This window comes from Mytilus edulis, chromosome 1, assembly GCF_963676685.1.
Source record: "Mytilus edulis chromosome 1, xbMytEdul2.2, whole genome shotgun sequence".
Lineage (NCBI taxonomy): Eukaryota > Metazoa > Mollusca > Bivalvia > Mytilida > Mytilidae > Mytilus > Mytilus edulis.
In genome coordinates, this window is record NC_092344.1 from 36347441 (window position 1) to 36362610 (window position 15170).

Genomic DNA, 15170 nt, shown 5'->3' on the forward strand with positions numbered 1-15170 from the left:
AAGAAAAATACCATAGAGTTACGATTATCATCCCGAATTTTTCAACGGCTATTTTCACAGCTCTTAGACAATTCCAGTGCACCGTTACGATTCAAATATGATGTAATGGTATAGATAAACATTGCAGCTGAGTAACTATTGACAAAAACATGCTACATTTAAGAAAAACGAGTGTAAAGATTTTACCTATATCTACCGTCGCCATATTGGGATAATCGTAATTGCAGTTACTATTATCTCTTTAATACCAGTGATGGAAGTAATACTTTATATCACGAACTATAGATGAGGATACACAAAATGAAAAACTAAGCGAAATTGTGAATCCCGCATTGCACGAAAAAATGTGTTATATTTCAGTAAATAACACGTGTTCTTGGTTGATTGTAAACACGTAGTAGTCCATCATGCATTGTGACTCATTTAGTGGATTGGTCAAAAACCTAGGTTAAAATAAATTGCGTCACATGTAAATAAACAATTACACGTGCGAGTACATAAGTATGCTAATTTATGCATTTCCATAAAAGGTAGTGGTCCCGACCTGTTATCCTTTTACAAACTGTAAATTTATTCACTTGAAAAATAGTAGTTGAAAATTTCTGATCTTGAATTATGGATAATGGATAAAGAGATACAACAATAGAAATTATCCTATCATCTACACGTACATGTACAATGATGATTGAAATTTGATTAAAATTTTACGAACTACCTACTTTGAAAACATTATCTCCTTGGCAAATTTCAGCTATATGACGTATTCAGATTTATAATGTCAATAACATATTTATTCTTATATTGAAAATCTGTAAATGCTGTGAGTTGAAAGTAAGTAATCATCACATTTAATCTAATAGCATTGGCATGCTTGGTGAAAAAGGAGATTTTCACTTGTTTTCCTTCAGTAGAATTTGAATAGAAATAACACTCATTTCGATGTGCATTTTAAAAGTTGTATCAAATAAATTATTTTAACAAAAATGTCAATAAAGCCAACTTTTTGTTGCAGTTCGGTCTTTCCAGCGGTTTTAGTTTGTAACTCGGACTTGTTTTCGCTTAATCAATTTATTAACGGTTGAATAAACCGTAGCTTGGTGATCTGACTGAACAAAGACCTAAATAAATTTGTACATTACTGTTCTCTCGAAAAAATGTGTGGTTATTGTAAAAAAAGAAGGATTGCAAATTGAATTATTTTTTATTGCAACTCTCCCAAGGCCACGTATCCGAATAATCACAATAGAATATCATAAAGATACCACTCTCCTTGCTTACAGGAACCATGGGATCAGAGAAGTCCCAGATGTCACCTGCAGCATCCCCATACGTCTCTCCATACATCAAAGGAGATTGTGCTGTAGCCTTAATTACTCCATCACATGGAACATATGTCGGCTTTGAACCTGATCCCTTTTTCAGACACTTGGGTTTGCACATCCGACCACATGTATCTGTTGCTGAAATAAATGATGTAACTGGTTCTGTATCGTTTGGACCTGGCTTTTTGAATGCAATATACCCGACATGTGACGAGATGGGTAAGCGATTGTCTACCATAACATAGTCTTCATACCAACCATTGTAACTAAGTCCACGTGATACGAGATTGATCCTGAAAGCGCCAGAATTGTCTTCCATACAAGTATCATACATGGCGGGAGAACCGGGTCTTATATGTGTTTTTAAGCTTCTGTAGTTACTCTCGTTATACATGTCTGTATCTTGTATTTTGCCATTTTCAATGATATGCGCTGACATTTTAACTTCTTGAGGTCTTAAGTGGATTACTTTGATAGCCATAAATGCCCATGCTCTTATATCTTGAACGCAATCTATGTCAAATGCATTTTGTATTGGTGATCCTAAAGCAACCTCCTTTGGAACGTTTAGCTTAACCTTCTCATAACTCATTTGGCTTTGATCAGGAGATTCAGTTTCGCCGAGCTTACCTAATAAAACCTTATATGTGTCTCGTTTACCTCTTTTTAAGTAGAAATTCCAGGGATTAAATGAGTTAAAAGTTGGATATTGAAAAGACATTGCTTGGTTACTTTTGGAAACACAAATTTTCCTTCTTGTGTCACATTCTAGCCACTTTGATCCACAGTCTAAAGTTGGGAAACTGCATGTTGGAGGAGGGTCATAAAAGTAAAATTTATCCGTCCAATAAGAGAGATAACCATCCTTATTCCTTAGCCTTCCAAATCCTGGTATCGGTGGAAGACTGTCCATTGGTCTATCTGGGTGTTGTAAGAGGTCTCCGGTATTGGGATAATCCTTACTGGGATCTATCTTATATCCAATTTGTTGTTTCCTGAATATTTCCCACAGACAGTCAACAAAGGCATGGTGCATAAAGAAAATTGGATCCATTGGTGACGTTGCGATATCAAACATTTTACCACCGATCCACATGTGAACCTGATCGTGTAACCCTTCCAAACTATGCATCACATTCTGCGAAGGCTCACATATTTGGTGATTATAACGCTTTGAAAGGATATTTAAGACAGTACGTTTTGTCAATAATTGACCAGTACTTCCAATATTTCTCATAAGTGGACTGCCATCTATATTCATCCAACGTCTGAATGGACCAGTTTGTACTTGTCCATCTCCATTTCCCATAAAATGCTTGCTCCATATGATAGAATTTTCAGGCATTGTTGACATGGCAGAATCTAAAGTAGAGTCCCAATATGGTAGACAAACACCCGGTACAAGTTTTCGTAACGAATATTCGTACCTGAAAAATAAAGAACATTGTTTTCAATTTGAAATATATAAGGAACTTAATTGTAAACGTTCTAAAACATATAAGCCCCAATACACATCCAATCACCAAAGTAAAGAGATGTACACAGGGTTTCCGCTGGCGATCGCCAATTTAAACAAAAAATTGTGGCGATCAAAATTTATTAATTGCGAAATTGGAAACCCTGTTAACTTTGGAGTGAGTGTTATTTACTTCCTCTTTAAGTCTCACGTGATATGCACATTTAAATTATTTTTAACAGACAAAAGACACAAAGTACTAATCTTATGTTAATTCAAAGCAAAATTCATGAGTAAAGTATGTTTCCATGTTAGAGATTTGAAAACTTTAAGATAATTACGCACATACGCATTTGCTTATTGCGATAGCTCTTTATTATCGTTGACACTTTATGTCCCTCTAAAAGGAAAGAACTAGTACACATGGATATTAAAGTTCAACTATGGAATTGTCAATAGACTAATCTTTATATCGACTGTAAAATTTCCTAAGTGTGAATACTTTTTTAAACTGATTTTTATCATAAATTTGTTGCTACACCAGCGAAGTTTTCATATGAATGTCATATAAAACTTCAGTTTTAAGAAAAAAAAATGAATATGTTTCAAACAGTTGTGGTACAACTGTGGATTCATTGCAATTTGTTAAACCACGAAATAAATGTTCAACGAATTAATAATTTCCTATAGGCTTGTACGAAGACTTAAGCAAAACCACGAATTTAAATATCCACGAACATGTAAGTTTTCCTTAATCCACGAAAATTGGTACCGACGAAAATAAATGAATCCACAGTATAATAAAAAGTCTGAACTTTCATGTTAACAACATCCTTATATTATCAAACTATTTTGCGTTCAATTACACGTTAACGTTAAGCTAACCTCGTCCAATCAATCAATTAATTAAAAGTCAGGTTCATATTACTAATAGATATATCACCTGGCATTTGATATCATCTCTTTGTCATATTTAACATAAATTCAAGGAAACTCACATTGGCTTATGAAGACTTTTAATCAATAATAGTTTTGATGTTTACTTTGTAGGTATATGATTATTATTATCTTATATGATATTGAATTAGAAAATGATGGTTTACAATCAGATTATTACGTTTATACATATATTCAAACATATGTTGATAAATGCATGAACTAATTTTTTCCTAATAGTTTGTAGGTAAAATATTAATTTGGAATACTTACATGATCAATAAAATTCTATGCCATCCATAAAAGTTAGGTCCCCTGTGAGCTGATTTACCAGACATTCCGCTGTGGAAGATCACAAAGCCATCGTAGCGATTCGGCCATATACTCTGGAAACAGACAGAAGAAGTTAGTATTAATCTAAATTTGAGAAACTGTCAATATTTGTATTGTCATTATAAAAAGATAGTTTAAACATGTTAAAAGTATTTAAGAAACAGAGCACAATTTAAGCAGTCTTATACTATTTTTTTATAACGATTAAAACAAATATGAGAGCATATTAAATTTCCAAAAATGGAAATATGAATTTTTTACACTTGCAGAATTCATTTAGAATTGCAAGGGTAAAATATAGCAAACCTATCGAAGTAGCAAATATGATCATTATCATAAACAAGTAAATTTGCTTGATTTAATGTAACAAGGATACATATGATGATATGTGTGAATTTTATGTTTTTTTACTAGTAATCTACCATACGAACATAATTAATGTAATGCTTAGCATTTATAGTAGTAAATCTTGATACTGCTAATTAAATTTTAAAATCCTAGGGTCAATTTTTCTTAAGTAGAAGATACAAATAATACTATACCAAATATTGCTACATTTGATATTTAATGTAATGGTGTCTTTATTGACTCTGACACGACACTAGCATACACAGTCTTCAAAACTATAATTATGGACATTCACCTGCGGTCGTTTTCACACAAATCTTAATACAAATAATGATTGTATGTTATATCTCTTAGATGTATATTTCATTTTCTCGTAAGATTGTTTTCTGCCGCTTATAAATGTGTTCATTTGAAAGAGGAGCAAAAGATACCAGAAGGACATTCAAACTCATATGTCCAAAATAAACAGACAACGCCATGGCTATGAAAGAGAAAGACCAATAGACAAAAAGAGTTTTGGTTGGAAAATTAATATTTAACAATAAATCATGCATATATAAATGAGGACATGTTGATGTGGTATGAATATGAAATGTGCATTGTTATAGACCGGCACGCTGAGTTGGTATATCAACCTAAAAGTTTACATAGTTAACGTCCACAGAAAGTCTTCTCAACCTATTGGAAAAGCAGTTAATGCGGATTTCTTTTGACAGTTTTATTCGGTCGAGGATTAAATTCATTAAAGCTGCACTCGAGGTTAGCATGATACGGTTCAATCATTCGGACATTGTTTGTGGAGTCTTTGGACATTTTTAGCTATGTAAAGAATGGTATAGGGAAGGCATACAATTAAAAAAAGTTCGATAAGGTCAAAAGTTAAGCTGTCCCATTCGATGACAATGGATAAAAAATATTTCAAGTCAAACTACTGAAAAAAATCTAAATGCTTCCTTTACCCCCTTGACCCTTTCCCATTCTAAACTTGCTGATACAACAATGTAAAAATGTTTTGATTCTTTTACCACCAGCTGTTGTAGCAGTATTAACTGTTATTTTATACAGATTAATGAGCTTAAAGAATTGATTTTATTTTGTAAATCTTCCTATTGTGCATTCGGAAAAAATGGTGCATTTTAATAGAAACGTTACGGTATGAGATGTGATTCCTTCAACGTTTCCCCAGTTTCAATTTTTCGATCAACTAATTAGAAGGAGTTAATATATAAAAAAAAAAAGAAGATGCGGTATGATTGCGAATGAGACAACTGTCCACTAGAGACCAAAATTACACAGACATTGACAGCTATAGGTCACCGTAGGCCTTCAACAATGAGCAAAGCCCATACCGTATAGTCAAATTATCTATTTTTTTAAATCCTATACTTTCTTAGTATGCTGTTGTGATAATACAAAAACATATTTGTAAAGACATAGGTAATATAACTGATATTCAGGTCATAAATAACATTAGTATTAGATAAAAGTGTTTATCATTATTGTTTGATATTTAAAAAGTCTTCAAAATCGTTGGCTATGAACTAAAGACAATACTATGTTGTTTACGGTTCAATCTCGAACATTATATGCAAAGTTATATAATAAAAAAAAACAGGCAAGGAAGTTAACACTCAATTTCACGACAATGATTTAATGAAAAAGGGCACTTGTCTCGAACGAACACTTCAATTAAAGAAATCATACGACCATATTTTATTTTTAACCGTCTTATGCTATAGAATCTAGAAAATTAGAAATCATTGATACGTTGTATTTGTATGTAGAGCAGCTTTGGGCTGATGGTTTGGAGAAGTTAATATTAGCATTAATGCTGAAACCAATTGTCTATAAAGTTAACTTACATACAAGAAATCTTATTTCCAAAGATTTACTAATATATCCAAAATATCCATTAAAGAACTTCATTTTCAAATGAATTCAATTTAAATCAGGTTAATGAGGACCAGTAAAACTATGACTTTGTTAATTAACGATATTTCCTACTTTTTTGTGTGTTTACTTATCTACTAGTATTTCAAATGAGTATGTATCTGTCAATATCATTACTTGGAACGAGTTAGTACAATAGATAGTGCGTTGATCTTTTGATGAAAAACTTGTGTTGTTAGATCTAGTTATGAAATGAGTTTTACCACCACACCTAATTTATTCGTTTTTTATTTATTATTGATATCTATTTAACACAGATATTATGTATTTATTTTGAATATTATGTGATAAAAGCGCAATAACTGTATTGTTATAATTCTTAATTTATATGATTTTGGTTATTTCGATAATGTCATTTGACAGAATTCAATTCATATAAAATGAGTTATCGGGCGATTTTGATTATATGGTTATTATTGCATGCATATTCAAATGTACTAAACAAAGCCCTAGGTGCACGGTTTATCTTTCGTTTAATATGAATCAATAATGTATAATCGACACAATATATTTCATAAAATTATTTGGTGAATATAATGTTTCTTTCTAAATCCATTAATACTACTAGTATCTTCCTTACACATTTGTTCCCCTTGTATATGCGCTGGGTGATTGTCGATTTTCTAACGGCTGCATGCATGGTTTAGGTTACCGAATACGCAAACGTTGTCGGCGAATTAGAGTGAGGGAAGACAATAATTAGATAATGGAGTGGTGACTGCTTACCTGTTAAGCACCTGTGTTTATCCGTCTGTTTTGGTAGGATACATTTTGCTTAATCTTTGATTGTCAGTGTAGTATTTTATAAACATTATCTGTCTTTTCTTTTTTTAGTTTTAGCAATTGTTTTGTTTGTCATTCGTAAATTATGGTCTTTGGTATCTCCTACTTTATGTACCTTGTATCTGTTCTTTATTCTTTTCTATGGTTGTTTAAGGGGCAATGTCTGTCAAATTTTTGATTACCGATTGGACTCAAATTCTCATATCTGATTTATAACATAATAAAGCGTATATCCAAGGTATAAAAAAGTCTAAAATAAGCAATTTACAAGGAATGGGCCACCATAATACGTTTCGTGGGAATCAAAGACGAGACGCCATCTAATGAATAAAAGAGTTGACTACCGAATATATAAAAAAGATGTGGTATGATTGACAATGAGACAACTGTCCACAAGAGACCAAAATGACACAGACATTAACAACTATAGGTCACCGTACGGCCTTCAACAATGAGCAAAGCCCATACCGCATATTCAGCTATAAAAGGCTCCGATAAGGCAATGTAAAACAAGACTGCCGAAGTTCATGAAAGCGACATAAACATACATATAGACACAAATAGATCGCGAATTTGCACAATTGAATTTTTCTCAGTCTGTTTAATTTCATATTATAGATTAAAGTCATATGAAACTTCAAATTAAAAAAAATGCATATGTTTTTTATAACTAATTGGTTAGTTTTAATTATAAAACTTATGTATATATATTTTTTCTCAAGAAAATTCTTTAATTAGTCAAAATTAAGAAGAAGGTTACTTTTGTAATTTCTTGCTTCCAGTAAACAATTCGCCGATAAGTTTTCCGTATGCAGTGACCTCTCCCGTTAAAATCCGGTGATTGCAATACGCATGGATCTGTCATTGTAATAATCTATTATGATCGTATTCTACATGTTAAACACGTGCTAAATATTCATGCTTCTTTGTTAATTGTTTAATAAGTTGACAATCTGTAAACTACGGCTACAAAACATGACAATTAATTAGCTGCTATATTTTCACATCACAACAGTTGATTGTTTACTAAGGTGGTAATCGGTACACTACAGCTTCAAAACATGACAATTAATTAGCTGCATTATGTAAACATCACAACAGACCGAGGGAATTTGTTTTGCAATTATACGATATGGATGCGTAAAAAGAAAAACATCGTGCACAGAAGACTAAATTTATGATACATACATGCATTGGTTCAAGAATTTGATAAATGTATTTATCAATGTTATAAAGAACACGTGTATTTGTTGTGACATTTGTCACATGACTAGATATACCGGTTTATGGTATACTCTAGAGTAATGAGTATTTCACGAGCTAATATAAGCGGGAAGAATTGTAACGGTAAATCTGTGTGTAATTATGTGTCATTCGACTCTTGCATTTCGGACAGTTCAGTCTGGTCATTTGACCCCACCCACCGACCCACTTTTCTTTTGTCAATATTGTAAATTGATGTATTCATGCTTATGATTGATGTGGGTGTTTTTAAGATTATACATGCTTGTAAAGATTGTTAACAAAGATATTTCTTTTTGTAGATTGTGTATAATTGGACAATGATATGTTGAAGCAGCGGCTACGGGCGTGCAGACAAGTATTCATATATTGTAAATAAAATGAATAAACATGCTTAACCACAAAACCAGGTTCAACCCACCATTTTTTCCTTAAAAAATGCCCTGTACCAAGTCAGGAATATGGCCATTGTTATATTATAGTTCGTTTCTGTGTGTATTACATTATAACGTTGTGTCGTTTGTTTTCTCTTATCTTTGAGTGTAAATTCACATTGCGATAAGACGTGTCACGGTACAAGTTCATGTATTTGGTTTTGATGTTATATATATATGTTATATTTGTTATTCTCGTGGGATTTTGTCTATGTGTGTTACATTTTAGTGTTATGTCGTTGTTCTCTTATATTTAATGCGTTTCCCTCGGTTTTAGTTTGTTACCCCGATTTTGTTTTTTGTCCATGGATTTATGAGTTTTGAACAGCGGTATACTACTGTTGCCTTTATTTAACTGTACTGTCCAGGCGAGCTGATATCCCTAATAGTGTTTGGTTTTTTATTCATAAATATTTTATGTTCGTTTGAGTTGACGAACAAGAACATAAACATTATGTTTCACTAGTCACTCTTAGAGATGACTTTTGGTATAAATTTTTTATCATCGTTTTTGCATATATACGAAAAAAGTTTTGGTGAATCGAATCAGACATTAAAATCATTTACCTTTGTTTCCCTTTCAATGTTGACATTCTTTTCATTTTATTTACTGTTCATCTTATACTAATGGGTTAAGTTGAAGGTCACATGAATATGAATTCAATAAGGTCGGATTATTCACTTTCAAATGAATTATTATTGCACTATTTGACATTCATTAATGATTGAACAAACAAAATCATATTTTTTTATTTATTTTTTTGTATATCTCTTAGCTAGTGCCCCTCTAAGAAGAGCTTAGTTATTACTCAAAATATGTTCCGCCTCTATTTTGACTGGTAAATGATTTGATTAAAGATTAAGCAATACAATACAATTTAACGACACATTTCTTTTTTTCGTTTAGTTTCAAACTGTGTATAAGCATATTAAGATTCCTTGTCGTTGTGTATATTTGATAAAAGTACAATGTAAAGAAAATTACAAATTTGTTTTGTATTCGATTAATTTGTGACCCTTGTGTATACCTATACTCTTCTTTGCCCATACAATTGAACACTTAAAATATTCTAGAAGATGGTTGTTCTTAAAATAGTTATTCTACATTTTTATATGATTCAATCTTTAATGTCCTTAATCCCGTTTTTTATGATGATGTGAGTTTAATGTGCATGTCAGAATATAATTGTCATAGTAAATATGTTTATGAATGGGGTTCCGTGATAAGTTTTCGTGGATAATAATTATATATCCTAATCTTGTGTGTGGAATCATTGTCGTATTCATTTGTAGCTTTCCAAACAAAAATGCATTACTTGTTTAATTGTCATTTATGTTGCATGAAATAAAATAAAAAAGCGGAAGCGTTCAAATGCTATGAACTTGTAGCGGGAAGAAATCCAACTGTTTTACAACCCAGGATAGTTGAGGGTCTGGTATTTTTTTATTTGATTTTAGATAAATTTCAGATTAAGACAGTGTAAAGGTTTACATTTTAAAGAATTTTCAAAATGTTTTGAAACGCCATTTCTATATTTTAAGGATTAAATACTCGGATCTTTCCGATAAGTATAATATAATAATACACGTTTAAGGCGTTAATAGACATTTACAGTTTGATTTAAATTTTGAGAGATGATAACTGTTTTCAGAACTTTCAGATGTTTTGAAACGGTCCTACCAGGGTAATGCACACAAGGAACATTGTGCAGCTTTTTTTATTACAGTACATCAAGTGCATTTCGGCAAATTTATTGAAAAAATCACAAATCTACTAGTAAGTGCTTATCAAACTTTATCAATTCAAACATGATACAAAAACTATATTATTACCGCCAATAGTTAGTTATCAAAGGTACAAGGATTATAATTTAGTACACCAGACGCTCGTTTCGTCTACACACGACTCATCAGTGACACTCAGATCAAAACAGTTAGAAACCCAAAAGAGTACAAAGTTGAATAGCATTGAGCGTCGAAAATTTCAAAACGTTGTGCCAAATACCGCTAAGGTAATCTATGCCAGGGATAAGAAAAAAATCAAAGTATTGTAAACATGAAATGTATTTAAAAATAAAAGAAAAATGACCATATAATTGATTTTTATGTCAACACCGAAGTGCTGACTACTGGGCTGATGATAACCTCGTGGACGAAACATCTACCAGCAGTGGCATCGAACCAAGTAGTGTAAATAGTTATTAAAGGTAACAGGATTATAATTTAATACGCCGGACCTTACCTTATCTTTTTTCATTAGATTTACAGCACGATGGTAATCTTCTCTTTCATCGTCTGTCAACATTCTGTATTCTTTTCTTCGACATCGTCTCGGTGCACTTCGTTTAGTTCTCATTGAAGCGGGATGAAGTTCTGCCAATAATTCCGCTACCCATTTTACATCATGTTCTGTTTTATTGAAGCAATGAACGTGTTTTCCCTGTTTCCATAGATAATCTGTTATACACGTTATACAGATATCTTCACTCGGAACCTCTTTGACGTTACTATTGTTAGTCTTCATTTCGAAACATTTTTTCAGACCATCTGGTAAGTCTCCGGGATCTATCATACCTCTAACTAGTGATAGAATACATCCAACTCCAAAAACCAAAATTATGGTGATGTGTTTCATGCTGAAAAATAAAAGTATGGTTGTTTAGTTCAAGTGTTTCAAATTAGAAAGACACCATATACTTACATATATATGTTGATAATTGTCTGTGTGTATATATAATGTGTTATTTTTGTGAATTCAAAGGTTTATATATCTTCATTGTTGGATAATTAAACAAATCTCAAAAGCAACAAACTTACGAGATTGAAAAAACTGATTATTGAAAGACAATTGTTAATGAGTTTAGTTTGGGACGGCTTTTTTTTTTTATCTATTTCATTTTGATTATTTTTTAGAACAGGTACATGTATCCTTGTGGTTGTTACATTTTTCTACTTAAATTACAACCAATCATAAAAGTATCTTATCCTTTATAAACTATATGAAATTGTAATGTCAATCAGGTTAACCTGATCTTATAAACTCATATATCAAACAACATGAATATGTCTTACTTTACAATAATGGGTAATCCAGATTAATCGTATCCTTTATGGGTTTCTATAGGTGTGCTAAAAATATTAAACTCAGATAAATATGGAGGAAAAGTTAAATTCTACTGAAATAACCAATAACAGAACACTATCTAATACTAAAGATTAAGAAACTGTATAAACTTTTTTGTCAAATAGGTTCATATGAATTAAATAAACGCATTTTTCAAACGTAGGACACAATTAAAAAATAACAAACTTCTCAACAATGGTTAATCCAGATTGACCGAATATATGAAATGAATAATACCATAACGTCAAATAGATATGAAAAAAAATATTAAAAAATATCGAATTCCAAGGAGAATTCAAAACGGAAAGTTTCTTATCAATTCCATATTTACAGCTCAAACATATCGAATGAATCAAAACCATAGTCTTGACTTTGTACAGGCAATGCATAATGTTGAAATGGAGGTTTAAACCTGGTTTTATTGCTAGCTCTCACTTGTATAGAGTCGCATAGAAAACCATTTTATTGACAACATAGTGTGAGAAAAACATAACACAAAACCTGTGTTCTTTTCTTTGGTTGGGTTCTTGTCTCATTCCCCGTTTTAATTCTCAGTTATGTAGTCGGTTAAAATGTCAATATTGTGTTACAATAATAATCAGAATAAAAACAATGTCAAAAAAGAAAAAAAATTACATAGACACACTCTATAGAAAAAGCACATATATAGTAATAGATAAGAATACAAAAAAGGATTACAGCACAATGACTTAGTAATAGAATGCATAAATACCGAGCCACACCAAAAGAAGAAATATTTAATTTTTTTTAATTCGAAATAACCTTTTCAATATCTTCTCTTCACACAATGAGTTGAATGAAGTAATTGAATGCGCAATAACTAACAAATGTTCTAGCATCCAGCTGATGAATAATCTGTAATAAAGTGGCATAGTTTTTCTCAGTATTCTGGACAATTGCTAGTTTATGAAGCCTTCTAAAATCAGACGATCAAAATTACATGGAATAAGTAAAATGATAAAACTACTGAACTGCAAAAATTCACATCATGGCAAAATCAGAAGTAAATCGGTTATTTGATTTCCGCTTATGTGTTTTGAAACTTTAAAAGAATAAGAAAAAAGGAGACTTTTTAGATTTATACTTGGTTTCTTGTTTTTGCTGATTTTCTTATCTTGATAATGTATAAATTGTCTGACTAGTTGTATTAGAAAAATTTCAGAAAGTTATGTCGCTAACATCAATTAAAACAAAAAAAAGTCAAATCGCAAAACTATAACAGAAAATCCCAAATCAAATGGCATAATCAAAAGCTCAAACGCATCAAACAAAAGGACAACTGTCACATTGTTGACTTGGTACATGCATTTTCTTAAGTAGAAATCATCAGTTTTTGGATTTCTGGTGTAAAACTTACCTTTTTAGTTAAGATCACTTCTGATAATACTAATCCTTGAGTTACGTGAACTATTTATTAGAATAAAGATTTTAAAAACTTCAACCTAATTACACTGATATAAAAGTACAAAACTATATTGCTGTGTTTAATGAAAACTATGTTTCTAGGTTGTCTTTTTTATTTCTCATATATATTCATTTTCCATTGAGACTATGTATGCAAACACGGTATTAATCTTGTAAAGCAACAGGTTTAAACACATAAATGAACCAATTACATCATTATTCGGAAATTTTGAAACAACATGAAAGAGTCACCTAATCCGTTCAAAATGAAGTCTGAAACAGCGAAGTAACGTCCTTTTAGTTGTTAGTTCACGTGCGCGTCTTTGTTACGTACATAATTCTAGTTGCAAATGGGCGAATGGGGATAATATTTTGAGCAATAAAACAAACTTAAGTTTAACAGCCGATTAATACCGTATAAAATACTTAAGTCTTTCTTATTTGTATTTCTCCAATAGGAAAATAAACATTCCGAACTAGACTTTTGAATAATTAGACTTGTCAATTTCATCCTTCAAGATTGATAGAAAATATTGATATTTTGGCTTTAAGTATTTCAAATTCAGATCGGAAAAGCAACAAACAACAATTGGCGGAAATAACAATAGATCCTTAATTTTTTTTAAGCCATTTTAAGAAAGAAAAAAAAACAAATGATAGTGAGTTCAAAGCCATATGTCGACAAAGGTCTTAAATATTTTGGTCGCAAACAAGTATTAAAATGATTTACAATATCAATTAAGTGGAAAATGAATGTGAAAACAAGTTCATAAAATATACACCAGGTGATGATCGAGCCTTTATATGCATAGCTTGACCATAGCAACACACATTTTATCTTGATTGTTAAGTTTTACAAATCATTATGAATACGAAAAATCTACTTTGTCAAATGACCAAATTCGTTGTTTATCAATTTAGTGCCTGAAAATTCTAAGAAGGATAAATGTCACACACGCCAAGTTTTCAATAGAATGGGGTTTCATTGGTTTCATGTTTCTTATCTTCGTCGGGAGATCTCAAGAAAAGAAGTATATGGACTACCAACCCATACCTCAGAAGTAGAACATGCACATCGAAATACAAAAAATGATATGCTTTTATTATTAACCTCCCAAGAAGTATATGGGATACCCATCCCTTCCTCAGAAGTAGAATATGCACATCGAAATACAAAAAATGATATGCTTTTATTATCAACCTCCCAAGAAGTATATGAGATACCCATCCGTACCTCAAAAGTAGAACATGCACATCGAAATACAAAAAATGATATGCTTTTATTATGAACAAACAGGCACGATGACAAGGTAGTAACGTGGTATCGTCGTATTACCGACTGTTGCCGCTAGCGAGAGATTTGTTTTGTTTTCGATACAGCGCAACCTATAAGAAAATTCCCGATTATCTCCACTTAGCCCGCGAATTTTGACATCCAATGATCTGATTGATCGATTCGATCCGTGGCTTCCCGGCACATCGAAATACACAAAATAATATGCTTTTATTATCAACCTCCCACAGACAAAGTCGGATTATTCTGTTTAGTTAAGGCTGTGCTAACTGTGTTGATCTCTTGCGATTTATGTATTTGGCTTTCCATCATTCACCTCACAAAGGCATAGTAGATTTAAGTCAGATTAGTCTGATAGGGTCAAGTCATGATGACTTTGATGATCTTTTTAAGATATGTTTTGGTACATATACTTTGCTTTCTTCATTTACCTCCCATAGGCAAATTAATTTATGGTCGGATCTGTCTATTTAATCGAGGCCATGTTGGTTTTGTTGTTCTCTTAAAATTTGTGTATTTGGTT

At 31.7% G+C, this 15170-nt stretch overlaps 1 protein-coding gene across 2 annotated transcripts; it reads right to left on the reverse strand.

Annotated features, from left to right (window-relative positions):
• Positions 1–1182: 1182 nt before the first annotated feature.
• Positions 1183–14064, reverse strand: LOC139481951 (tyrosinase-like protein 2). 2 transcript variants are annotated; one of them, XM_071265528.1, is made up of 5 exons: positions 13307–14064; positions 11877–11933; positions 11047–11440; positions 3988–4100; positions 1183–2749 (listed from the first exon to the last, which is right to left on the reverse strand). In XM_071265528.1, the coding sequence occupies exons 3-5, from the start codon at positions 11437–11439 to the stop codon at positions 1195–1197; spliced, it is 2061 nt and encodes a 686-aa protein (XP_071121629.1). In that variant the 5' UTR covers position 11440; positions 11877–11933; positions 13307–14064; the 3' UTR covers positions 1183–1194. The 2 variants fall into 2 exon arrangements, with proteins under 2 accessions (XP_071121629.1, XP_071121636.1); XM_071265535.1 differs by lacking the exon at positions 11877–11933 and having other exon boundaries at positions 13307–13668.
• Positions 14065–15170: the final 1106 nt, after the last annotated feature.

Coding starts and splice junctions, on each gene's coding strand:
- LOC139481951 (XM_071265528.1), bottom strand. CDS start 11,439: ATGAAACACATCACCATAATTTTGGTTTTTGGAGTTGGATGTATTCTA. Junction 4,101..11,046: donor ATCTAATGAAAAAAGATAAG/GTAAGGTCCGGC, acceptor GTCTGTTTCCAG/AGTATATGGCCGAATCGCTA. Junction 2,750..3,987: donor CATAGAATTTTATTGATCAT/GTAAGTATTCCA, acceptor TTTATTTTTCAG/GTACGAATATTCGTTACGAA.